General features: G+C 51.8%; 1 protein-coding gene across 2 annotated transcripts in view; it reads left to right on the top strand.

The window, feature by feature from the left end:
• The window catches only part of OSBPL10 (oxysterol binding protein like 10), a 249,856-nt gene that overhangs the window by 214,336 nt on the left and 8,382 nt on the right, over positions 1-27,138 (top strand). For both annotated transcript variants that reach the window (XM_036267081.1, XM_036267080.1), the window contains 3 exons: positions 8,442-8,591; positions 16,973-17,450; positions 26,133-26,319. In XM_036267081.1, the coding sequence (XP_036122974.1) occupies positions 8,442-8,591; positions 16,973-17,450; positions 26,133-26,319 (815 nt within the window). The remainder of the gene's footprint in view (positions 1-8,441; positions 8,592-16,972; positions 17,451-26,132; positions 26,320-27,138) is intronic.

The following is a 27,138-nucleotide window of genomic DNA, read 5'->3' as shown; positions in this document are numbered from 1 at the left end:
TTTTTATCCTCACCCGAGGACACTTTTCCATTTTTTGTTCAGGTAGAGTGGGAGGGAGAGAGAGGAACAGAGAGAGAAACATCGATGTGAAAGGGACACATCGAGTGGCTGCCACCCGCACGACCAACCAGGGCCGGGGACAAACTGCAACCGAGGTACATGCCCCTAGCGGGAACCGAACCCGGGTCTCTCCGGACCGCAGGCCGACGCTCTAACCGCTGAGCCAAACCGGCCAGGGCTGTTTTGTTTCTTTTTAATCCTCATCTGAGGATATTTTTTTTCCATTTATCTTTAGATAGAGTGGGAGGGAGCGGGGGCGGGGTTGGGGGAGGGAAGAATTGGATGCCTCCTGCACGATCCTGACTGGGGACAGAACCGCAACTGAGGTACGTGCCCTTGACCGGGAATCGAACCCACGACTCTTTGGTCTGCAGGCTGTTGTTCTAACTGCTGAGCCAAACAGGCCAGGGCCCGAAGAATCATACCTGTACAGCCTGTTGTGTCGTGTCAGGTACCGTGTGCGGTGCCAGGGTCTAGGGCGTCGCTGGGAGTCTGTTCCTTTGCCTGCCGCAGATAGCTCCGAGGAGATGGTGAATAGGCCACGAAGCTGGAGCTCAGGAGAGAAGGTGGAACCTGAGCTATAAACTTAGAAGTCATAAATGAGCGTATAAATGGTTTAAAGCCCTGGGATCAGAGGGGCTCCAAGGGAGTGAGTCTGGTCGCACGGTCAAAGCCACGTACCCTCTGGCCTCCGCCACACTTGCCTGATGCTGGAATTGCTCGCTCTGTTGGAATGTCCCCTCCTGTCTCTGCTGCCCAAGTGCTGCTCTGTGGGGAGACTCAGCCCAGAGTGTCTCTGTGCAGCCTCTTGGGTCACCCAGGCCACACACGACCTTCCTTCCGTCCTTGTTGGACTTTGCATCCTGTGTCCTTTGACTTTGATTTTTAAATCACAGCTTTATTGAGAGGTAATTCACATGCCACAGAATTAACCCATTTAAAGTGGACCAGTCCGTGGGTGGTAGTACATTCGCAGGGACATGCTGCCACCCCACAATTTTAGACTTCTGTGTCCGGCCCTGGGCTCAGTGCCTTCCTGCTTCGTCTCCGTTCGGCCTCGCAGCAGCCTCTGAGCGGGGCAGAAGCACCCCATTTCCCAGACGAGGACACTGAGGCTGCCGGGGGAAGGTCTCCGATCCAGGGTTTTCTCCCAGGGCGGGCCGTCCGCACCAAAGCTCCGAGTCTCCCTTTATGTTCCGCTGCCTCTCGGGGTTCCGGGGATTGCAGTCTGTCTTGTGGCCTCTTTCATTTCCTTCTCGTGACCTTTACCCCTGTGCAATGAGCTTCTTGTGAGCTTGGAGATGTGCGACGCCCAGAGGAGGGCCATGGTGCCCCATGCCCCGCGACCCCATAGCTTCGCTTCCCGGCCGTGACCTCAGTGCTGGATTCGGTTTGCACGTGCTAGGCTTTGGCTTGTTGAGGAAATGTCATGAAGCATCTGACAGCGCCTGGCACCTCGGCCCGGGGCTTGGTGCCCTTCCTCGTATTCCTGGCTGCAGGCTGATGCTCAAGGAAGCCAGCTGTGTGGCTTGTGGCCCCCGGTTCCTGCGTGCGGGTGGCAAGACCCTCGCTGGTCTGCGTCACACGCCACACGCCACACGCCACAACTTCATCCACTGCTGCTTGCTTTTCCTTTTTTGGTCCTTTTATTAGATTTTCTTTGCTCCTTCCCAATTCCCCTCTTTTTTACTTTCATTTAAAAATGGTTTCCAAGTAGAAGGGTGGACATTAGAAAAGGACTGATGTCGCTACCTCCTAGGAATGTCCCCTTGAATGTTCTTAAAGGAACCCCCGTTGCATCCTCTTGCTGTTATTCCCAATGACCTTGGCTGATGACTTCCCTCTGCCTTCCAGGGTGCGCTTTACTTAAAATCAACCTCTCTGCAGGTCGGCCCCTTTGCCTGGGAAGAGCATCTGTCCTTCCAGGCTGTGAGAGCCAAGTGTGGCAAGTGTGTGTGTATGTGTGGTTAGAGCAAGACAGCCAGCACGTCCACTGGGAGGCGGCAGAAGGATTGTGATGTCAGTGGCAACCAACTCAGCATCTCCAAAATGGCAACTGGGACCAGCCTGCTGTGTGGACATGCTTGTACTTGAACCTGATAAGGATAAGAGGCAACTTCTCCGTCGGGTTCTCTCCAGCTCCTCCGTGGCCTCATTGTACCTACCTCCAGACAGCAAGATAAGGTCCCCTGAATAGGGTGGTGGCCTTCAAGGCACAGTTGGCTACCTGCCTGGGGACGTGGCTCCATGTAGAAGACAGTACATGTGAGGAGCTTTCAGCAGCCGCCCTGCATCGGGCCAAGGGGCATCTGCTGGACAACACGCCATCTGAAGACATGTGTCCAACGACGAGCACTTCGGTATGACTTCTGACCGGAGGAGGGCACCATCCCGTCAACTGAGCGACCCTCTGCCCAGCCAGATGGCCTCCTTGTGGGGACTTAGAGGCAGGCACAAAAGAGACTGTTCTGGAGAAGACATCCCACCTGTGCTAAGCGTGGGAAGGACAGTAGGTCATCGGGAGCCTCCACCCTCCATTCATACAACAAAAGTTGATGTCTGTGTGTGTCCTCGGGGGAAATGCCTTTCCTCAGCATGCGACAGCGAGTGTCCTGCCCTTGATAGGCATGCGATGAAAATATCTTAGTGGGGGATGAGGGACAAAAAGGCCAAGTGAAATTTGCTGGACCGCTGGCCATTCTTGTACACCCCAGGCTATGCCAATGTTATTGACTTGTGTACACAGCTGGACTGGATCTTCAAGTGCATCTCTGCCCCTGATCATGACCTTGGGCTATTCGATGGGGCTTCTTAGGATGTAAAATATTACTAATGTGAAGATACACTCTGAGGATCAAGTAATGATTGAGATAATTTGGTTAAATGTGCTGTGAATATTATTGAAATGAAAAAAAAAATGACAAGAGGGAAAGGGGACTAAATCCTCGGTTTTATGGATTCCATAAATGTAGTCAACAACAGTAATACCATTATTGTTAGAACCAAAAAAAAAAAAAAAAAATTGGTTCAGTCGTTGGTCCCTGGCTACTTGTACCTCTTAGACACGCAGACCCCTTGCTTCTCTAGTATTCACTGTGTTTCTTTATTTTCTTCCCATTTGTCTTTGCTTACCTACTCTTCCCATCTCTCTGGCCCCCTAACCTTTGTCCATGTTTCAACTTGACATTCCTATTTTTTCTAGAACCTCTCATTTTCTGGTAAACCCACTTCTGTTGACTCTTACCCCCTAGTGAACAGATGCAGACCTGCCCTGGTGGCCATTCCTGCATGTTGTTGCATGTTCTGTGTAGTTGTGGAATTGAGAGGTAAGTTACATAGGACGACACACATTCCCTGGTGACCCCTTCGCCCTGCCGCTGTGTGTCACGAGGTTCCTGTCATTTGAGGCTATTGAGGTGGTGCTTTGGGGCTTCTCCACCGCCCACCTTTCTGTGGTCCTCAGAATTCTAGATAGTCTTCTTGACTTGGCTGGGTTTCCCCATTTTCCCGTAAAGACATTATCTAGACAACATTTGCTGCCTGTCATTCAATACCGAGGTTCTCTGGTGGGACTCGGCTCAGCCCGTGTCTCCGTGCCAAGGTAACCGTGGGTGGAGAGAGATGCCAGGCTTTGAAATGATTGAGCTGCAGTGTGCTCGCTGCTGGAAGAGAATTGGGTGTTCTTGTTCTAATTGGCTTTATTTTCTGTCCTTGCTCGGGTGGATTTTCAGGACAGTGACATAAGTTGATCTCGGCGCGTTCTGCTTTGTTGTCGACACTTACTTGGGCCAGACGGCAGCTGCAGGAGCCCCCTCAATCCCACATGTCTGTGCACGGCTCTGGCAGGGACTCGCTCCCTGTTCAGCAGGAAAGGGGCTTCTTCAGAGGCTGGTTGTGCCACCACACAGGCCCCTCTCAGTAGCTCAAATCTAAGCATTCAGCCCTTTGAGTTAAGACACTAGGTTAATAGGCATTTGCAAACGAAGAAGACGTTAGTAGGTCAAACTGTCTGCATTGGCCCCGGCTCTCTGAGGGCCAGGTCTTGGTTAAGATCATTGTGGAGGAAGGAGGATGGGTTGGATGTACACTGTGTGGGAGCAGGAAAGGGAGGGAGGCTGAGGACAGGGGAGCACTTTGTGAGCTCGGGTGGAACGAGGCTTGCGGTAGGGAAATGAATGGACTCTGAAGATGAATGTCTGTTTCATGGTTTTTCCTGGAACTGACCCAAACTGTACTTAAATTACATGTGTGTGTTGAATAAAATAGATCGGAATGTCAGTCTTGCTTGGAATTTACATTTGTATTGAAGAATTAGAATTTTGCTAAAAAGAAGAAATGAGAGAAAAGTGCCGTGTGTCCCCTGCATTGGTGGCCCCTTGAGAAGACGGTTGCACACGTGTCACAGTTTTGCAGCTCCTCACCGCAGTCTCATGGCTGTGCTGCCCCCTACTGGATGAGAAGCAGAGGCGTGGTTAAAGGCAGGGGCACATCTGTAGATGCGGTGACTGGACCACTGCCTGCCCCATGAGTCTCTGACATAATCTCAAACCCTTCGGTTCTTGAGGGGCCCCAAGGTCAACCCACGGGCAGACACCCTTCTGAGAATCCCAGGTCTGTGTGGACCCCTTTTCTCCAGAAAAATGCCCAAACATATAATTTTCATATAAAATATCTGGGGTAATGGTAGATATCTTAAGGAGTTTCCATACGGCCCAGAATAAGAACCCTTGTTCTGGGGCACAGGTCACTGCCAAGCTACCAAGGAGTCGTCTCCAAACCCCAGCCCACCATGTGGCTTTTTGCTGCTCATCAGATCTCTTTGTCCTTGCCCAAATTTGCTCCAGGCATGATGACTCACTAGATTTTTGTAGCCCTGAGGTGTTCACGTGGTAGAAATATTGAGTCATAATTTTTGTTTTTATTAAGAACCTCATTATTCCAAAGACTGCTTCTCTTTCAAACACATTTTAATTCCATTTTAATCTTCAAGTTGGCGTACATTTTTATGGCTGGGCTGGCTGATTTGCAGAGATCCCTGGGGGATGGGGCATTTAAAGATTCTTCCTGCTCAAGTCTTATGAACTTTCTCAGCATTATAAAGCCATTTCTCATGTTCAGTTTTCTTCTGAGATGGAGAAACACTGTTCTGCCACCTCGAGACAGTTGTCATTGCTTTACGAGCAGAGATCCATGGGGGCCAGAGGTGGGGGCCATGCAGGGCCAGAACTCGGCGAGGGAGCGTGAGAACGTGGATGGGCACGAGGCCGGAATGGGGAACAGACGTAGAGCCAGTGACCATTAGCACTGTTTTGGATTTTACATCAGAGCAGCAGCATCCACACGCCCTGATCCCAAGAGGGAAGAACCCGTTCTACCTTTAAAACTCCATCAAAGCCCAGCTCTGCAAACTCTGCAGCCCCTGCTCTCGGGAGCTTTGTGGATGTCGTTGTATTTGTATTTACGTTGCCAATGTTGATGCCTTTCCAACTGAGTTGGCCTGTGGAATAGTCCTTCTGTTCTATCCACACTATTCACGCGCTGCCTGCATTTTGGACGAAAACAGAGAGCGGTCTCACCTTTCTGCAGGTGGACTGAGTTCGGTGTGGGTGGATCGCAGGTTTTCTGGAAGAAGGCCACTAACACTGTGCTGAATGAAACCAGCACTTTTTTTTTTTTAAAGCCCTTGATTATTTACTTGAGGCTGCATAGGAGGATTTTTGGAAACTGTCCTGTAAAGGAAAGGACAAGCTCTCAGAAGCTGCGGCAGACAGAAACATCGCTGGCTGCTTCTTTAAGCTTCGAGCACAGTTTGCTGAGGATCTGAGCAGAGGCAGACATGTGTCGGGCTCCCTGTGGCCTATCTTCCCTTGGCAGAACCTCAGGGCCCCGGGGGCTCCTGCCACAAATCACCTGAAGTGAGTCAGCTTCCGGGGCCGGGTACTGACCTTAATTCTCTCTGCTGGAGCCAGTGTCTGAGAGTCAGCAGCAGACACAGAGGGCGTGTAATGCTGGTGTCAGTGGGCAGAGCTGGAGAGCTTCCTGTGCACAGTGATGTGTGTTCTTAGTATCGCATGGCAGGATCTTGCTGAAGGCTTCCCGGTTCCTGGAACAGGGACAGGCTGGGTTTAATTTCCAAGTAAGGCAGACAGCAGGAGGGAGAGGTGGTCCCAGGTAGTCTGGAAGCTCGTAGCATCGAGTGCCAGTGAGTGGGCAGAATGGTGATGTCCCTGTGTACGGCTTGTGCGCAAAGGGGAAATCACATTGCAGAACGAAGAATCATTCTTGGCTTCATAAGCTTAGGGTTGCCTCATCTGAGCTATTGATGTATTTACTTTACAAGCAGTACTCTGTGAGAACAACTAATTTCAAACAGGGATAATTGCTCTCAAAATGTAGCTGCCTTTGTCGTGGTGATGTTTAAGGACTGCACACCACCCCTAGCCCCTTGGGTGCATTGTAGTGCCTTGATTTGCTTTTTGTTTTTGTTTTAATCCTCACCCGAGGATATTTTTCCATTTATCTTTAGACAGAGTAGGCGGGAGGCAGAAGAGGGAGAGAGAGAGAAACATCAATGTGTCACATCCACTGGTTGCCCCCGGCACCACCCGGACCAGGGCTGGGGACGAACTGCAACCGAGGTACGTGCCCTTGGCTGGAATCGAACCCGGGTCTCATTGGTTCACAGGCCAATACTCTAACCGCTGAGCCAAACCGGCCAGGGCTTAATTTGTTTTTGATTGTCCGTTTTCCTCCCAAAGCGTGATGCTTGGGCATCACCCCTTCCTCCCCCAGCTGCCCCGGTTGAGGGGAGGTCACCACAAAGTAGTAGCAGCAGCAGCAGCACCTTTGCCACTGAAGGGATGTGTCTGAGTTCCCTGACTTCCTGGCACGGAATCAGGGCGCCCAGAGCTCCCAGACATCTCTCCAGTTAGTCTTCTCTGAACCAGGTTGGAGGCCAGTGACCTCAGTTACTCCAGTCTATTCTCGCAAAGGCACTTGCCCATGATGTCAGCTGGCACACGTTGCGATGGAGCCGGAGAACCAGGCATGCCATGGCGGAAACCCAGCTCTTAGCTGGGGAAAGCCCCGTGGGCATCCCTGGGGCTTCCCCACTGTCTGCCCAGAATTGGGGTTCCTCAGAGAAGACTTGAGAATAATTTGAGAAGTGTGTCTATTGAAAATGTCTATTTGATTTCAAAATTTAAAAACGCCTACCCCGGGGTGGGGGGAGGACTCTGTTTCCCCTCTGGAGCGCTGGTAAGGAATGGCTGGCACGTGTCTGTTAGGCCAGGCGACGTCAGCCACCTCCATCACTGAGATACGTTGCATACTGGAAGTGCCTTCCAATAAAACGAGAGAATTCTGTCCAGTGAGGTTTGTAAATCATTCGTTTTTGCATAGACATTTGGGCAAGTCTGTATCCTTTTATATTTAATACCTTTGAGCTCCTGCACTGCCGTATATTGAGTTCACCATGTCTGATCTGTCATCCATAACTGGAAACAATCGTGTGTGTTGCGCAGTGTTTTTGCTTCGGTATAAACAAATTCCTAAGAACATAAATGTGGAGTGGTTTCTTTTTCTAACAGAATTCTGCGGACAGTGTTACACAGTAGCCAGAGTTCTTGATTCTCAGGTTTTGAACATTTTGTGCTCACTCAGTCCCTTTGCACATTTTATTTGTTAACTTGCCAGGTTATTATTTTTTTTTTTTTTATGTCATTGGAAAAATGAAACCAAGCAATTTAATGAATAAACTTGTATCGAGGACAGCTGGGTCTGTTGGCCAGCATGTATCTGAGCATTCTTACCAAGTGTCAAAGTTTTTCTTTACATTCTCATTTTTGCCTCCCTCCCTACACTAATGCCAACTCACTTTCTGCGCTTGCTCTGGTGATATTGATGTGAAACAGTCAAAACAGTCTTAGAGTGAATGTTTCCGTAAATAGGTAATTTCGGTCAGTCCCTGGGGTATCAGACATTTACCTAAAAATAAAAGTTTTTATTAGATATAAAGGGCCCTGGGTTGTGCAAGTTAATCGGAGAATATTGTTTGGGAATAGTCCAGATTAAGGGGTTCGTTCCTGCATGTTATAGTTTGTTAAAGGGCAGGAAACTGTCTTGACTGGGAAAGTCCTTCGGCCAGAATGCTCGTTACTAGGAGGTGATGGGAGGGTCAGAGGCCATGTGCAGTAGGTCAGGATGGCCTGCCCCCCAAAAAGGGTCACCCTCCACCCTATGGCCTGTAGGACTGGTTTATAGAGAAACTCTTCCTGGGGGCAGAATTAGGCTCCCCCAGTCCTTGCTAAGCATATGGGTGTGTGCACTGTGCTTCTAACTTCTGGACCAGCTGGTGATTTATATTAACAATCTTGTTTTAGACAAACTCGGGCCCTGAGTTGGTTTTGTCCGAAGATGAAAAAAGCGACACCGAAGATAAGGAAGAGGCAGAATTGGGTGTCATGGAGGATCAGCGCAGTGTAATTCTTCATCTCATTTCACAGCTCAAACTTGGCATGGATCTGACCAAGGTACGTTGGCACGTCCCAGTGGGTTTGTGGCTGGTCGATCGGGTGCCGCGTGCACCTCTCGGTCTTCCCAGCTCGCGTTGTTTTCCTCGTGGCGAGACGGGAAAGCAGGGTTGGGAAGAGCCCAGAAGGGCAGTGAAGTGTGGACATTCCAGGTCATCGGAAAGGAGCTGTCCGCCCCTCCTCGGGCCGGAGGCTTGCGTTCGATCCCCTGCAGGAGCTGAGACTCGACGAGGGCAGGGAGAGTGTCAGAAAAAAGCACCCGAGATGATGAGGAAAATTCAGGCCAGGACATTTCTTTTCCTGCTGTGCCCTAGAGAAGGTTGCAGATGGCCCGTAGACACCGCGGAGGCACAGTGGCCACAGAGAAAGCGGGGAGGGAGCGCGTGAGTGGGAGTGAGGCCACTGTGCACACCTTGGCGTGACCGGCCACTGTGCACACCTTGGCGTGACCGCCGCTGCTGTCACCAGCTTTCACACCAGTCTGCGAAAGGCCACCTCGCTGGTGATCCAGGTCTCATTGTCCATGTGTAAAGAAACAAACCCTGTGGTTGGTACACGTGCAACTCAGTCTCCCTGGTGCTGCGCTCAGCCAGGATCCTCCCCGAGAACCTCCCGCGGCGTCCCAGCCACTGGCGGCACGTCCCTGGGCCCATGTAGACCTCCCTCCCCGCTTCACCTCGGAGCAGGAAGAGCTGTTGTATGAGCTGAACGCTGGGGTGTCGGGGCTTTGCGGGTGGGGGCGATGCCCACCTGCGTTCCATTTCCAGGCCCGATGCCTCCCTGGAAGGGCAGCGTGAGAACCGGAGGTCGCGTGTGCAGACCGTGGCAGGTGCGCCGTCCTCCTCACCCTGGGAGGTGCTGTGGCCTGTGGTGGACGGTGTGTGTTGTAGAGGAGCAGCTGCTGGGGCCAGAGACATGACCCGTGGGGAGGATGAGCTGTGAGCGGAAGTTCTAGATTCCGAAGGTCAGCCAGAAAAATGGGGGTGTCCTGGAAATGGCCAGGGCGCTGGAGGCGCAGCCTGTGGGAGCCGCCCCGAGGGTTGTTGCCTGTCTGGCTGCATTGCCCAAGTTCTCTGGTCTGGATTCCTCCCAGGTCGCCCGGACTGGCCTGGGGGCCAGAGAAGAGAGAGGGAAAGGAGGCGGAGGTGTGTGAGGGATTCTTTGTCCAGGAAGATGACGACGTGGTGACTGACCACTCGTAGGAGACAGAGGAGTCAGGAGCCTCGAGGGTGACGGAAAAGCCCTCTGTTTGGAATGTGCTTTGTGTGCGGGAATCTGAGTGTGTCATGCTCCGGGAGACGGCGCCACTGTAAACACAGCAGTGGCCCGAGCCGAGCAGGGAGCAGGCCTGCCCAGAAGGCCCCTAACTGTGCCGTTCCCCACTGTGTGCCCCAGCTCCGCACGCAGGCCGTGGACTCCTGCCCTGCACTGTGCTGCCTTCTCTTCCTCCCAGTCCTGGGGCTGCCCGAGTCGCATGTCCTTTTGCTAGAGGGACCGTGTGCAGTGCTTGCCTTTGCAAAAGCCACCTCTTTTTTAGCCTTGCGGATTGTGTAGACAGTTCAGATGCAGCTCCAGTTAAGATCCCGAGGATGGACCGTGGGTACTAGTAGAACCTAAAATCACATTTCTAAACTGTGGGTCACGCCCCAGTTAGTAGGTTGTAAAACCAATTTAGTGGGTCAGATGATCCCTTCTGAAAATTGAAGTAAAATACAATAGAAAATACCAGAGTGTGTTTATTGCACGTGAAATTGTTACACGTGTACTATTTTATTGATACATGTGTCCTGGGTCACAATGTAAAATGAATTCTCATGCATCATATTAAAAAATATTTGTCAAACATTCGTGTGGACTCATGAATGATACAGGAGAGAGAGCCTCAGAGTAACTGAAATTGTCCAGGTCAGATGTGGAGACAGACGGACATACTGATGCGCTGTGTTAAGGCAGGTGGACTGCCTCAGAGACATCGCCTTCTGGCTTTCTTGTTCTAAAATAAGGAAATCAGAGCGGTGCATCTCACTCTTTTGTTAGGATCTGATTGCTTTGCATTTCCGGAGCCGAGGTCAGTTCCTGAAAGAGCAAAGGGTGGGTCTCTTTCAACACTCATTTGGCCACGAGAAAGAAAAACGGCTCTGGTCTGTAGTTCATTAACTTATTTACCGGAAAGAAACTGCTATTTAAAAACCAAGGGAGTGTTTGAGAGGCTGAGATACTTGTGAGAGAAGAGGTGAACCTTTTATTGTCGAACAGGGTTTGGGGGCTTTTGTCACCCTGCATCATAGAGGGTCAGTGAAGTCCTGTCTTTCCTTATCGTCTTCCTTTCTCTCCTTGGCTCTAGCCCAGGTCATTAAGTTCAGCGTGTGCTAAATCAGCAGTTGAAGACCTTAGCCTGAGTGGAGTGTCTGGTGAGCAGGCCCCCTAGAGACAGAACATCCCTTGATGCACGGATGAAGCTCGGGTGTCTGTGAAATAGGTGTGCTGCCCATCTTTGAGGAGGTGGCCAGTACTGATGCCTCCACAAGTCACCAGTCCAGCTGGGTACCTGGGGCTGCATTTTGTCTCAGTTAATTAACTGTGGCCAGCAGACAGGACAGTTTCATGGGCATGTCACCCAGCACCCCATGCTCAGAAGCAGGCCGTGCTTGGTTTAACGTTCTGCTGTCTCTGGCTTGAAATTTTCAATCATTTTCAGCAAAAGATCTTGCATTTTCATTTTTCACTGGGCCCCACCAAGTGTGTAGCTGGCCTGCCCCCAGAGGCACCCTTGTCTGCCCTCCCTTCTCAGCTGTGGTTCCAAGTTGCTGGTGAAAACCTCCGCTGGGTCACCTGGTCCATTTGCACAAATTGTGGGCAGCCTGGGGAGGAAAAGGAGAGAGAGAGGAGGAACCCCAGAGAGCTGGAGGGCCACAAAAGGGCTCTTTGAGGAAGGGGCATCTAGGTTGGGCATTAGCGGGAAGAATGGGAGGAAGGGCATTCCTGGCAGAGGGAACAGTATGGGCAGAGCCAGAGAGGGGAAGTCGTGGTGGCTGCGTGGAGCGTGTGCTGCTGAGTGGCACGGTTGAACCCAGAGTGGGTGCAGGGGTCGGATCTGCATTTGATCTGGGGCGGGGGATGGGAAGCATTTGGAGGGCTTGAAGCAGGTGAGAGCCATGATGTGGTGTTCAGGAGACGTATCTCTCTTTAGGTAGTAAGGATCTTCTTGGAAAAAGCAGAATTTTATTTCAAACTCTTTCCGTCTAACAAAAATGGTAATAGATGTCTTTTGTGATGTTCTCAGCACGAGGAGATGGGTGTGAAGGGAGCTGGCACTCGAAGGACACCCCGGGCAGCCACCTGTCAGCGAAGTAAAGAAACCTTTGGCCGTGTGAATTGTCTGCCCTTTATTTTGTGTATTTACCCTGGTTTCTCTAAAGGATTGCACAGATCAGTCTCCGTGGGTGATCTTGGCCTCTCTTCGTTTCCTTATTTGTACTGGGTAGTTTTGCCGCCTAAGGACAGCATTGTATTATGTAGATAAGCCTCAAGGTTATTAAGTTAACGGATGTTTCTTTGGAAAAAGCTGCCCCTGCTCTGGGCCTCCTTGGCAGGGGCCTGTGGTGTTCCCTGATGCAGGGACGGCACTGGCCCCCTTTCTGGGAGCCCTCTGACATTCCTGATGGGCCATCGATTCCTTCCAAGCTCTAAGGCCCCTCCTGAAGATGTTATTTACGTCTGGATTGATGCAGCTGTGAATGCAATTGATTGTTCTCCGAGTCCCAAGTACAGATCTGCTCTTCTCCCTTTCCCCAAAGTAGTTCGTTGTCTTAATTATGTTAATGGGAGAAAAGGCAGCCCTTATTGATGGCTCCATAAATCTGCAGCAGTGATTCTAGCCATTTGGATGCCATCATCTGTACAGCGGGGCCATCACTTACCTCTCCGTGGGAGGCAGACAGCCCAATTAGCACTCACCAGTTCCTGGCTCCGTCTCGCTGGTGTCCACCACACAAGAAACAGATGATTAAGTGACTTATTTACAAAGGCACCAAAAAAAAAGGCAGGCAGATCATAGGAGAAGTAGGATCTGCTTCAGTGAAAAGTGTGATCTCTTACTCAGCGTGTTCAAGGTGCTGGTTTCGAAAGGCATCTGCCTGGTGCTCTGCACAAATACCGACCAAACATACCAAGAGGAGATGAGAGGGGGAGTAGTCATCCATCTCTCCAGGGAGTCTGCTTTTCCCGTCTCAGACAAAGCCACCGCACCACTGCCAATGTTAATAGATGTGCAGAACACAGGCTAGTGGGGTGGGCTTGGCGTGGGATGAGACCATACTCCCCGAGTCTCTAATCTCGGGAGGGTTGTCTTGGAAAATTGGTAAGTTCTCAGGTATTGCCTCTCTGGTAGAGCCTTTTTTCTTTTTCCTCTAACTTTTTATTTTGCACATTTTTCTAATCTACGGCAGAGTTGCAAGAACAGTACCATGAACAACCGTAAATCGCTTTTATTGTCCAGTTAACATTTTGCCACCTTGCATATCTTCTCCCTTCTTTCCTCCCTCCTTCTCCACTGCCTCTTTCCATTTTCCTCCCTCTCCCTCTCTCCCTCTGCAACCCCACATACACACGAGCATATCTAGGTAAATGTTCACTTGTGATGAACCCTTTTGGAGTTAGTTGTGGTGAATGTCTCCGAACACCAGGACATTCCTCTTACACAAGCACGTCACACTTGGGAAATTTGACATGGATGCGATACTGTTTCGTATCCGACCCATGGCAGAGGTTCCCACCTTGCCCCCTCTCCTCCTGGCCTTGACGAGAGCAGAGAGCGTCGCGGGGGCTGTGAGGGAGGTAAGTGTGGGATGCAGCGACGGTACGGAGGAGGAGGGTGATGGGTTAGTCTTGGGAGCAGGAGCTGTTGGAAAAGCTTCGTAGAGGAGATCGCCCTCGAGCTGAGCCACTGTGCATCATGTAGACAAGCAGGAGGGAGGGCGGCAAAGGGAAACAGGAGCAAATGTGTGTCGGGCGGGGGCTTGTGAGGGGAGAGCTGGGGGCCGAAAGCGAGTCGTCCTGTGAGACGAGTCATCATGTGGGGGTCAGACTCAGCTTTACCCCTTGTGGAGGTTTGAGAAAGAAGGATCTGGCTGGGGCGTGGAGAAGTGAGGGGGGGCGTGACGGGAAGCTGGGAGGCCAGTCAGGCAGCGACAGCCGCACCTTTCCAGAGGGGTCGCCATGCATGTCCTTTCTGTCTTTTTATTAAACAAAAGACTATTTTTCAATGACTGTTGCATGCATTATTATGTTGTATTAGTTCCAGGTGTGCAGCATAATGGTTAGACAATCATATACTTTACACAGTGTTCCCCTGATACTGCCAGTCCCCACGACACGGTCATAGTTATTGCAGTACCGTGCACTGTATTCCCTGTGCCGTATGTGGCATCCCGTGACTGTTCTGTGGCCACCAATTTGTACTTCTTAATCCCCTCACCTTTTTCCCCAACCTTCCTGTCCTCTGGCAAACATCAATCAGTTTTCTGTGTCTCAGTCTGTTTCAGTTTTGTGTGTCCATTTATTCTGTTCTTTAGATTCTATGTATAATTGATACCATCGGTATTTGTCTCTCTCTGACTTGCTTCACTTAGCCTAATATCCTCTAGGTCATCCGCGCTGTTGCAAATGGTCAGATTCCCTTCGGGTTACGGCCGAGTACAGTCCACTGTGTAAATAGACCACAGCCTTTTGTCCAGTCGTTTACTGGTGGGCACTTGGTCGCTTCCAGATCTTGGCTGTGGTCAGTTATGCTGCAGTGAACAGAGCAGGTGCGTGTGTTCTTTCAGGTTAGTGTTTCGGGTTTCTTCAGATACATTCCCAGAAGTGGACTCGCTGGGTCATAAGGCAGTTCCATTTTTAATTTTTTGAGGAAGCTCCGTACTGTTTTCCTTGGTGGCCATGCATGTCCTTTCTTAACTCCCAAGGTCTCCTTCCCATCTAGAAAGTCAGTGGCAGTGTGTGGACTGGTGGATTGTCTGGTGATTCCAGGAAGAGTAGCGTGGCCCAGAAGGTGGGGCTCATGTCCCACCCTTCCCCTCTGCTACTTCCTGCCCCCCAATTATTTAGTAAGCAGTGACAGTAGTAGAAGACCAGGACTTGCCAGTTCTCATGTCTGGTGAAGTCTTCTCTCCCCAGTCCTCCGAGGGAAAGAGAGTGTTCTCGTTAGCCGAAGGCGGTAACCATGGTGTGCCGTGGAAAGAGCTCAGGGGACAGTGGGAGCCCTGTGGTCCCCTGCCTGCCCTGTGCGTGGGCATGGTGCCTCTCCTCCCCTCCCCCGCAGTCTGCCCCCTCCCCTGTGGGGACAGGTGTTGCATTCCATCACCTTGAAGGTCCCTTTTTGGTCTGATGCTCGGTGATTCGGGGTTTTCAGTGGATTCTTTTTCCTATTTATTTTGTTTCACTACATCCACTTCTGAGTTCAGGGACGCTGACTAAGGGAAAATGCTATCAGTTCTTGCCCTTTTCAAAAGTACATAAGGAGTGCATGTTGTAGCCGATTCTTTCCTTGTAATTTCAACCTCAGGTACATACATGAGAATTCTCGTCCAGAGGGGAGTCGTTTCCAGGGCAGCCGTGGCCGCCAGGGGGGAAGAGGGGTGTGCAGGTCTCCTCCACGTGGAGCTCTGCGTGTCAGCGGCCGCCCTCACGGTCACCCTGCCTGCTCCCCCGCCGCCCCCCGCTTGCCTCCTGATCACAGGCTCCCCGGCCCCAGGAGGGAGACAGAGCAGGAAATGGAGTGACTTGGGGATAGTCTGGCCATGTGGACATTTGTGGCTTCTTTTTCTTTTTAATTGACTTAGCCTCCTTGAGGGGGTTTCCCAGGCTATGTAAGTCCAGGGTCCCTCACCGGCACAGCCTGTCGGGGAGTTCCCAGGGGAAACCTTAAGTGGCCCTGGGGGCAGGAGAAGGAGAGACGGTGAGTGTTTGGGGTTCTGTCGCCTCTCTGCCACCAGCCACCTGCATGGGGGAGGCCGGGGAGCAGCCGCCTGGAAGAGCAGACCCCGGAGAGCAGAGCGAGGGCCTGTCCCACAGAGAGACACAGGAAGTAGTAACAGTGGCATCTGAAGGCCGTCCTGAGGCAGGATGTCCTCTTCCTGGCCAGCTCAGATCCTTGAGCAGCTTCTCATTTTGTCAAATTGTGGCAGAAAGAAAATTAGGGAATCCCCTTTAATTTGCATGGTTGTATTTTAAATAATGTCTCTTCTTTCAGTACGTTCATATACAGCAAAGCAGAAAGATACTCAGAAAAAATATAAAAATTTTACTCAGTTCTATCATCAAGACAGATAGGTCTTTTTATGATACTTGGATCGCGTTACGTGTTCAATTTTACATCTGGCTGCTTTTTTACTTAGCACAGGTACATTTTCCTCTGACACCGTTTTTAAATGAAAGACAGAAGAACATTAAAAAGGATAGCAATCTCCTCTCTCCAGCGCGCTGGGCTTCCTCCGGTTTCCTCTGAAATTGTTGTGCTTTGCTGATGTCGTGTCTGTCTGTCTGTCTCTCTCAGGACAGCTGTCTTCCATTGCAGCTCTGTGCTTGGCAAGGAAGGGTCTTAGCACGCTGAAGTGGAGGCAGGGTCAATGGAGAGCTGTGAGCCGTGGTGCTCACCGTCAGGGAGTGCCCCTTGCCTTGCAAATGTTCTCACGGGAGTCAGGGACTGTGCGAAGGAGGCAACGTCAACCAGCTGCACGACTTGGTCAGCTTGCTCAAACTCGTACTAGTATGGCTGCTCTCCCCTCACTCGGAGGGTGACCAGAGGAGCCGCAGGTAGTCCCTAGGGGTAGCCCCTCTGCCAGTCCATTTGCCAGAAGATTCTCTACTGAGTGCCAGCCTACGTCTTTGTAACTTCTGCTCCTTTCTTCTGGCCCAGATGGCTGCTCTTCTTCATGGTGGCTCTGGGGACATTTGCCTGGTAATTGGCCTTGCCTCTCGGACACCTGGGCCAGGGGCCCTTGCCGCACCCCTACCCCGCCCTCATCTCCGTGGGGTTTCTGTGCTCCTCTCCTAACAGACACTCTTGATGGTGGGCCCGGTCTACCTGGACCCCCTGGGATGAGGCAGCAGCAAGCCCCAGTGTCCATGTTTGTGGGAAGACACTGAGTGTCCTCCTGGGCCTGACGTGAGGAAGAACATGAAAAGGCCCTTCCACACTGTTTTCTTCACACTCTGAACAATGAGGAGTGAGGGGGGCTGTGTGGTAAGAGCCCACGGCGCTAGCCGGAGGAGCTGAGGAGAAAAGGCGCTCAGAACACTCTCGTCCACAGCGCGGGGGTGGCGTCGATGCCACCACATCATCCCGGGGAGTCCTGTCTGACCTTGTGTCCTTCCCGGTGCAGGTGGTGCTTCCCACGTTCATTCTGGAGAAGCGATCCCTGCTGGAGATGTACGCAGACTTCATGGCGCACCCAGACCTGCTGCTGGCCGTGGCGGCGGGCGCCACGCCGGAGGAGAGGGTCGTCTGCTTCGTGGAGTATTATCTCACTGCCTTCCACGAGGGCCGCAAGGGGGCCTTGGCCAAGAAGCCTTACAACCCCATCATCGGCGAGACGTTCCACTGCTCCTGGGAGGTTCCCAAGGACAGGGTCAAGTCGAAGAGGACTGCTTCCCACTCTCCTCCCAGCCACGAACGCCTGATGGCTGATGACCCTCCCGAAAGCTACAAGCTGAGGTTTGTGGCTGAGCAGGTGTCCCACCACCCACCCATCTCCTGCTTCTACTGTGAGTGCAAGGAGAAGAGACTGTGCATCACCACTCACGTTTGGACCAAAAGCAAGTTCATGGGCATGTCCGTGGGGGTCTCTATGATAGGAGAAGGTAAGGCACGTCTTATGTTCGATGGAGTTTGGCTCTTACACGGTGATGTTTGAATACCTGGTAGATGACTGATGATTTTGTTTGTGGGGTTCCTTTTTTATTTTGCTTTGGAATTAGAGGTGAGTGAATGGGGAGGTGGGAAAGAGGGATGGGTTTTGTTATTTTGGGACCGGATCCTGGGTGATTTTTCAGTGGGGCCAAGGTGATGGGCTTGATGGGAGGTAGCTATTTGCTTAACCAGCTGCCCACCTGGATCTTCACATGTGACATGTGTCTGTGTGTGTGTGTGTGTGTGTGTGTGGTCTTACATATGCTTTACTTTCAGCTTTGCATGAATATTCGAGTTGGCCCCAAACCCATGAAACACATTTGTATTCATTCTCACTGGTTTTCTGGCTCACAGACAATGAGGGTAATTGTGCTACCTATTCACAATCTGCTCATAAAAACTCCCAAAGGCAGATCTCTGGACTCGGGGCGAGAGATTCTGCAGCAGGAACGTGGTGTAATCACACTACTCATGGGTTGCATGTTCTGTTTTAGCAAATCATTCAAGCATCTGTGTTAGTGGTTCTTTGACTTCTTTTAAGTCACAAATCCCTGTGAGACTCAAAGGATGTAGAATCACTTCCCAGAAAAACACACACACACACACAAACGAACGCAAAACTCGGCTTTCAGTTTCAGGGAGTATATGGCTCCTTTCCGAAACCTCATGAGATAAGAACACCTTTCATTCGCTTAGCACATTTTTATTGAGCACCTACTAGATGTCAGACATTGTCTTAAGAGCTGTGGATACTTGTATGAACAAAACAGTAAAAAAAAAAAATTCCTGTCTTTGTGAGGCTCCTATTCTATTCTCCTAGGGAAACAAAATTATGTTTGTTGTGTTGGAAGGTGAGTGCTGTGCAGGAAGAGACAGCCAAGAGGAGATGATTGGAGATGGTGGCTGGGAAGGCCTCACCAGAAGGTGACATTTAGGCAAAGACCCAAAGGGGGTGGTAAAGGATAAGCCTAGTTGGTGAGCAGGGGAAGAAGAGGTAAAGCAGAAAGAAGAGCAGAGGCCCTGTGTGCTGATGGAAGGCAGCAAGCCCGTCTCACTGGAGCAGGGTGAACAAGGCCAGAGGTGACTGTGGCCAGATCATGTGGGGCCTCAGGGGCCACTGCCCGGGGTGCTGGCTTTTATACTGAGTGAGCTGTGAAGCCATTTAGGGTTTTGAGCAGAAGCGTATCATGATCTGACTTACAGTTTCGGCAGATTGTTCAGCTGCTTGTTGGAAATGGACCATCGGAGGGATAAAGATGGAGGCAAGGAGACCGGTTAGGAGATTATGATGATCAGGCAAGAAGTGATGGTGGGACAGGGTGGGGTGTAGAGGAGGAGGGAAAATGTGGTAAGAGTCTGGATGTATTCGGAAGTGGAGAGAGCCAAGAGGACCTGCCTCTGGATTGGATGTGGGGTACGAGAGAAAGGTGTCAAGGCTTATGGGCTGAGCACCTAGAAGGATGGAATAGCCACTAACTGAGATGGGGAAGATGGGGGTCTGGGGGTGGGGAGAACTAACTTGGAGGGAGCGTATAAGGAGCTCAGTTAGGTTGTGTTATGGTTTTGACATTCAAGCAGGGTGTTTGGGTAGATGATTGGAGTTCTGGGGGGAGGTCCCAGCTGAGGTTAAACCTTGTAATTTAAAGCCTGGAGACTAACGAGACTGCTAAGTGAGCACTGATCCGCCAGCATTCAGAGGGCCCAAGGGTGAGGCGCAGCAGTCAGGGACATGGAGGTGGCGTGGCCAGAGAAGTAGGTGGAATGGGAGCAGGTGCTTCCTGCCAGCCAAGTGAAGACAGTGTTTCTAGGAGGACAGGGAGTGATCAGCTGAGTCCAGTGATGCTGCTCCATTCTGGGAAGATGAGGACTGAGAATTGACCATTGGATTTGGACGGTGAAGGTCGTTGGTGATCTTGACAGGGGCTGTCAATGGAATGGTGCTGGTGCAAATCTGATTGAAATACAGCAAGCAGTCCCCCTTATCCATGGGTGATACATTCCAAGACCCCCACTGGATGCCTGAAACCAAAGATAGTACCAAACCTATATATACTGTGTGTTTTCCCACATGTATACACTACCTGTGATAAGTTTAAACTGGTCTTGCTCTTTGAGTCGATCTGAAAACCCAGACGGCTACTAAGTGACTAACGAGCTGGTAGGATATACATTGTGGATACACTGGATCAATGGAGGGACTGAGTGGGACAGTGAGATTTCATCATGCTACTCAGAATGGGACATAATTTAAAATTTATGAATTATTTCTGGAATTTTCCATTTAATGTTTTCAGGCAACAGTTGACCACAGGTAACTGAAACCGTGGACAGTGAAACCACCAATAAAGGGTGACTGCTGTCAAGTCAGGAGAGAATGGGAGGGCAGGATCTGCAGACACTAAGTATACACAGCTCTTCTTATTTGTTGTTTGAGTGCTGTGTACTGTTTGGGGGGAAACCACTCTTGGGTCCCACTTCTCCGCTGTCTCGGGCTGTAGGCTTACCCTCTGAGGTGCTTACCCTCCAGGTGGAGGTAACAGGATAGCTACTCCAGAATAGCCACAGATCAGCCCAGCATCAGTGTTGGCCTTTCATGGGTCTTCCATGCACACAGGCTCAATGTTCAGGCATGATTTTCGGCAGCATCTCCATGGCTGCTCTGTGAAAAATGGACTGAAGGTGGGAGCCAGGAGGTCCCTGTAACAAAGCTATGAGTAGACAGACAAGCTGGTTTTTTTTCCTCCTACCTGCTCCTATACACACCCCCCCCACACACACACTCTAAATCTGAGATTAGCCCTGGCTGGTTTGCTTAGTGGTTAGAGCATTGGCCTGTGGACCGAAGGATTGTGGGTTTGATTCCTGGTCAAGGGCATGTACCTGGGTTGCAGGCTCCATCCCTGGCCTTGGTTGGGTTGTGCAGGAGGCAACAATGGATGTCTCTCTCTGTCTCTGTCTCTCTCTCTCTGTCTCTCCCTCCCTTCCACTTTATCTAAAAAAAAAAAAAAAATCAATGGGAAAATATCCTCAGGTGAGGATAACCAAAACAACAACAACAAAAACAGGCAGACTAAGTGTTCGGTAGACTCGGTAGATATAATACATTCTGATCAAATTAAATGCATTTTCTGATACACAGAAAATGAATATATTCACGTTCCTTTCTGGGGATTCCCCTGCACTCAGCAGAACCGCCAGAGGCAACTGTCAAGACGTGGGAAAACCACAGATACTTAAATTACAGCCTGGGCTGGCGCCTCCCAGGCGCTGCCCGTAAGCAGGGATTCTTGAGGTTAGACCAATATCTGGACATGTTTGATAAAGGTAAAGATTTGTGAATCCCTTTCTAGTGATTTAGGGAATTCTTCAATCAGAGAAACTCACCCCCTTTCTGGTCTCAGGGCTGCTTCCTCCTCTCCCCAAATAGTAAATAAGCACCCACACAGCCTTCTGGCACCAGGGCTGGGCTGCGTGAGCGGTGGGTGTGGCCGCCGCGGTGGGTGTGGCCGCCGCGGTGGGTGTGGCCGCCGCGGTGGGTGTGGCCGCCGCGGTGGGTGTGGCCGCCGCGGTGGGTGTGGCCGCCGCTGTTTCAGAGCCAGCCTCTCCTCCCAGCACGTCTCACCTCTTCCCTCGTTCTCCGTCCTGGTCCACCTGGCAGCCCTCTTGTGCCCGCAGCCCCTGCACCTAAGCCACACCTTGCACAGGGCCCCTTCCATACACAGCCCAGCAGAATCCATGGCCTCCAGCCACCTACTCCGGAGCTCCCCTTGAGAGTGCCGGGGTCCTCCGACTCGGTCCCCACCCTGGCAGCTTCACTGTCTCTTGTTGGCAGTTGTTGTGTGTCTGTCTCCATAGGGTAGGCCTTTGATGTCCCAGGGTCTTAGCTCGCATGTTCCCAGCTCCCAGCAGGTAGGGGCTGGGCCTCGACTTCTCCGCACAGCCCCGGGCGCTCGCAGGTGCGCAGGCGCACACAGCTCTGGATGCCGTGGGTGGGAAATGGGGCACAGTACCCCCTTCTCTGAGATCCTTCGCCGTAGCCATCCCCGACGCCGACTTGGGATCCGCTGTTCTCCCTTCACCCGCGTGGAAAGTAAGGGCAGACCTTCGCAGTAGTGTGGGGCCCAGGACATTCTGAGACTGGAGGCCCCTCCTGGATGCGTCTCCACGCGGCGAGCTCCTGCGTGGACAGAGCGGGAGAGTCCGCGAGCCCTGGCCAGGCGTGGGAGGCCCTAGGTCTGCCTGCGCCCTCCCAGCAGCTGCACCCACCTTTCTGTCACACGGGTTCAACGTGCGCCCTGTTACAGATGTTCTTATCGACACAGCAGAAGGCCTCGGAGCCAAAGGTTTGTTCCTGTACTGGCTCCTTTGGAGGCGGGGCCGGGAGGCGGGTGCCCCCCCCCCCACACACACTCATTTCCTGCGTGGATCCAGCATCCATGAATTGTTTGACTCTAGTCTGAGGTAACATTTTCCCAACCCCCTCACTTTAAAATTCAGATCTTAGATGGGCCCCCTTGACATTTTGTAGGTAAATACATGGGCTTATCTTTTAAATTACCGCCTTAGGCTGTGGTATATTAGCTACAATAAAATACCATTAGAAGGAGCTTCATTTTGTTCTGAGACCACCCTCCCCACCGGGCATCAGCTCTGATAGACACCCCCTAACTGAGACACTGCGCAGTCACCCCTCCACTCTGTCCAGGGGAGCAAAGGGCCTCTACTCAGCACCCCCAACACTGCTGGGAGCTGAGACCCATTCAACTGCTCTTGCAACCGGCCTCCCCCCTAAACACCAGAACCGGTGCCCAGTACATGGCGCAGCCTGTGAATGAGCCTGTGGGGAAAGACGATTAGTCCTAGTAAGAGAGAGACCTTCGCTGGAGCCGGTGACTCGGACGCTGCTGCAGCCGGTCCAGTTGCTGTGATTCTGTGCTTTCCAGACTAAATGTTCTCCCAGAGTGTCTTGGTTCCTCAGGTTGAGATCGGGTATGAAATTATTTTAAATTTATCAATGAACATCAGCCTTAATGCTTGGCCTTATGCTGATTGATACATCCGTTTGTGGGATTTAAGACGCGCTCACCTTGGCGTGGAGGTTTCGGTGATTTGGCATATTTCGGTTTCTCTCAGCTCCGAGGCTGATGAAAAAGGAGCTTTCGTTTGTGACCCCGGCTGTCAGTCTAGTTATAATATAGTCTTTTATTCCTGTCAGGGGCAGGCATTTCTTTATGCAACCCTGAAAAGGGAATTATTGTTGAGAAGGTATAATTCCAGGTTACTTAATAAGTGAGCTCACATTTATGCATTTTCAGAACAGAGCCAAAGGAAGTGTGGTCTCGCTAATGCCTTCAGACCAGCTTAGCTTTGGGGCTCACTGGCTTCTGGGGACTTGAGGGAAATTTCACCTTGGTTTGAAAGAGATTTTTCTAAAGATGAGGGGCAGGAGGGTGGTGCCTCCCACTGATCTCTTCACCCCCTGGGTGCATAGCCCATCAGCAGACTTTTCGATTTCCTCTTTATCCCCAAATGGAAATACCACGGTTAAGAATTCACCCATTGAGACAGCTGCTTTAGAGAGTGAGAGGGATTAGGAGATAGCACCTGGAGGATTCTGGTGGTGTGTCAGGCTGCGAGCTTGGAGCTGAGTTTTTGAATCACCTTCCCCTCCCACTGCAGCCCAGGGAGGCACAGGTACGCAGGCGCAGAGAAGTTAGATCGCCAGGATGGTGAGTGACGGAATGATCCAGGTCTTTAAAAAAAAAATGTGTGTGGCATGTTCTCCATGTAAATGTGTTGTAAAGAAAACATCAAAGTCCGCGTTTGTGCTGAGACGGGGAAGACTGGCTGGTGGGGCTCGTGGCTGTGTGTGATCCTGTTGAGAAGAGAGGCTGCTGGCAGGGTGTGCAGATGGTGAGAGTCCCCAAGGTGCTCCCCTTAAGGACCCGAAGGGCTGACCACAAGATAGGGACCCCACAGACACCAGGGCGAGGCGGTGCTGTTGGGGAGATGTGCTGGCCACCTGGAAGATTTTACTAAGTGGTCCATCAGCACCCGGACAGGGCTGTGGTCGGGAACCTGCTCCTCTGGCGCTTGGAGGCACGGTGGCTGGCAGCCTCCCCCAGCTGCCACATGAGACTGTGAGCATGGTCTTGGCATTGGAGGAACGGGGGGCTTGTGAGTAGAAAGGGGCAGGGAGGGAAATCTGAGGTGACCACTCTCTTTCCATCTTTCACGTCTGGCTCTTCTTGACCGTTGCTGTCATGTCTGTGTGGCATTAGCCACAATTTTCCATCTGCTTTGGCCCCTTTTCAAGCAGCCTAACTTGGGGGATGTCCGATACAAAGTAGGCTTGGAAACAAAAAATATGTCAGACTTGGCCGTTCTCCTCCAAGGGTCCTGATCAGAAACCGTAAGGACTGAGGACCGAAGGCTAGCTTCTCACAGACAGTGGTCCTCCCTTACTTTCATGGAGAGGACGGGTCTGTAAGTGTCGTTTGGGGGCAGTTCCACTCTTTGAGTCAGAGGAGGAGGGACACATGTCAGAGAGACGGCAGTAGGTGGCCTGGGGCTTACTTTTAGTAAGATGGGCCAGTTCAACGACAAGGGCTATTGGCGATTGGGAAGTGGCGAGAGGTTGGACTGTTCTGAACCTCAGCATGTCGGGGGTAGTGGGCTCGTGCAGTTGGTGCCTGTATGTTGCATATAGTCAATTATATTCCTGGCCAGGGAGAGGAAGATTTAAATGCTGCTGTGACACGTACCCTCGCAGCCCTGCCCGCGTGAGCCCGTGTGTGAGCATCTCTCCGCGCTGGGCATGGCCAAGACCCCAAACACGTGAGCCATCGCCTGGGGTTTCCAGAGCCGTCAGATGTGTCTGTAGGTCGGCAGAACTGACTCGAGTGGGCCTGGGAGTGAGGGTGCTGGTTCCAGGTGAGCCAAGGATGTTTACAGACTGTGGGACGTGCAGACGGCGGGGATTTTCAGGGTAAATGGAACTGTAGTTGAGCGCATATTTGTGCCGACTTCAGAAACTCAGACTCCCCTGCACGACGTGGTCTCATCTCTCCTCAGATCTCCTGTCAAGCTCATCAGTACTCAAAGAATCCCAATCAACCTCTCTTTCTCTCTCTGGCAAAGTCTAGTTCTGACTGATTGAGATGCTTGTCTAGCCTACGAGAGAAGTACTGACCAGCCGGATTACTTAGCCTCTCTACGTTTGTTTTCTCATCATTATTTTAAAATGATGATCATCATGGCTGCACAGTCTGGCTGGGGAGCTAAGGGAGATAGTGCCCGGGAGGCTCCAGGATCGCCTGGCAGCCAGAACGGGCCACACGGGGGTGCCGTTGACCCTGCTCCTCGCTCCAGGAGAGGGACTGGGAGCCCAGGCAGGGGACACCACTGCCCACCTCTGGTCACATGTGTCTGGTCAAAGGGTGGAACTCTCCCTTCTTCCCGAGGCTCAGGACGCCCTTGCAAATCTCCGGGTCTGCCGTGAGCTGGGGTCGAGCTGGGAGGGCATTTCTGTGGGGAGCGAAGCCCCGGTGCCCGAATGGGATGCTGAGAAGGTGTCTTCTGCAGAGCAAATCTGAGCTGTAGGGCTGGTTCTCAGGGACTCTGCCAGCTTGTCGGGGCCTCTGTGTGAAGCGGAGTGCTGCCCGTCAACACAGAGGCAGCCCTGTGGGTGCCCAGCCAGACGAAGCAAAGCGAGGACTTCAGCCCTCGGTGGGCTCCGAGCGTCCTGCACAAACTGTACAGTGGCCCTGCGGGTTTGTGTTTGGAGGTGGTCATAGCCTTGGAGAATTTGATGGAAACCCCTTTTCCCTAGAAAACTAGAAAAACCCACATAATGTTTCACTGTTGAAAGAGGATTAGACTTCTCCAAGCCTGATGCCTGGGTCCGAGGACGGAGAACCCCTGGCATAGAGGGGAGTGTTGAGCTCCAGCCCCTGAGTTGCTGGCAGCAGCTATATAGTCTGATCCTCGAACTTCATGAGAACCACCCAAGTTGTTTCTCTTGCTCTCAGGATAAAGGCAACACTCCTTAACCTGCTTTTTTCAAAGTTTAAATCACAAGGTCTGGCCTCTCCTGACCTGGCCAGCCTCCACGCCTGTGCACACCACCTCTCTTTCTGCTCATGAGCCCTTTTCTCAGCCCCGTCATGCTCTCTGGACTCCTTCCTACCACATGGCCTTTGCACATGCTCTTCCCTCTTCACCTACTCAGCTCTCACCGACTCCTGTGTCCTCTCCTCAGGGAAACCTCCCTTCCAGCTCAGCTCCTGTTGCTGGCCGCCATGGCACTGGGGACCTCTCCTTTCCACCTTCATCACAGTTAGTTTGTTTGCTTGGTGATTGATTAGTGACCACCTTTCTGTTCTGCTCCTTGAGGACAGACAGTGGGCCTGTCTTCTTCACTGTTGTATTCTCAGCGCCTCACACAGTGCCTGGCACACGGTAGGGCGCACAGTAAATAAATGCAGGGCAAATACAGCCAACCTCGGCAGAGATGGGAGACCAATGCCCTTTGCAGGGGGCTGGTTTCTCCTGTGTCTTTTGACCCCCTCCTCCCCCCAGCTGCCCTTTTCTTGTACGTGTGTGCTTGACTCTTCCCTGCTCTCTCCCTGGAGGTGTGTTGAGGCTCCTGGAACATGGGGAGGAGTACGTGTTCACCCTGCCTAGTGCCTATGCACGCTCCATCCTCACCATCCCCTGGGTGGAGCTTGGAGGAAAAGTCAGCATCAACTGTGCCAAGACCGGGTACTCCGCAACCGTGATATTCCACACGAAGCCTTTCTATGGAGGGAAAGTGCACAGGTAGGAGGCGGCCAGGGAGGCTCCGTCTTTGTCTTATCACAATGCCCTGAGGTTCATTTCTTCATCAGAAATTGGGTTCCAGCCATGGAATGAATAGAAAATCAAGATAAAGTTGTTAACACATATTTTTTAAGAGGAGCTTCGCCACCCCATGATAGTTCTTTTAACCCTCCCAGGTAAATGTATGGTGAAATCCTTCGGTGATGTATTTGCAAGACACACACCAATAACCTCTCCCTCTCGACGCCGCAGCCGGTTCCTCTGATCTGAAGCCGTGTGATCTGTGAGCTCCCACTGCCTGAGAGCTCCCGGTTCATGTTAAGCTGGCTCCATGAAGTCTCCTGAATCCCATATCATCTGTGAGATCAGGACCACTTCTTTGCCTTAGGAGCTGGGGAAGCCCAAGCCTAAGAAATCAAAGGCGAGGTCGGCTGTTTGCAGAAGCACAATGTTGGTTTTATTGCTCCAGTTACACAAATTCCTCCTTCAGAGCAGATCGCTGTGTAAACAGGCCCCCATCTTTGCCCTGTTTCTCGGAGAGCGTTCTGTATGATGTCAGAGTGTCTGTCGTCCTGGAAGCCGACAACCTCTGGCTGTTTTGGAGCCAGACACCCTGGCTCACAAGCCGATGCTGTGCACTTCCCCCAGCTGCACCCCTCCTAGCAAGTGGGTAGCTTGAAATCGGTGGTGGTGGGGCCCCACAGAAATCGGCAGATACTACGCATCAGGTGTCTCCCCTCCTGGAGAGCTGGCTGTTAAACCTTCACCAGCGCACCACTAACACCTCCCGCTGTGTGTAGCTGGCCGGTTCCCTATGCT

The sequence above is a fragment of the Molossus molossus genome, unplaced genomic scaffold, assembly GCF_014108415.1.
Source record: "Molossus molossus isolate mMolMol1 unplaced genomic scaffold, mMolMol1.p scaffold_m16_p_18, whole genome shotgun sequence".
Lineage (NCBI taxonomy): Eukaryota > Metazoa > Chordata > Mammalia > Chiroptera > Molossidae > Molossus > Molossus molossus.
The sequence above is the reverse complement of the archived record's forward strand: the minus strand, read 5'-3'. Positions and strand labels throughout refer to the sequence as shown.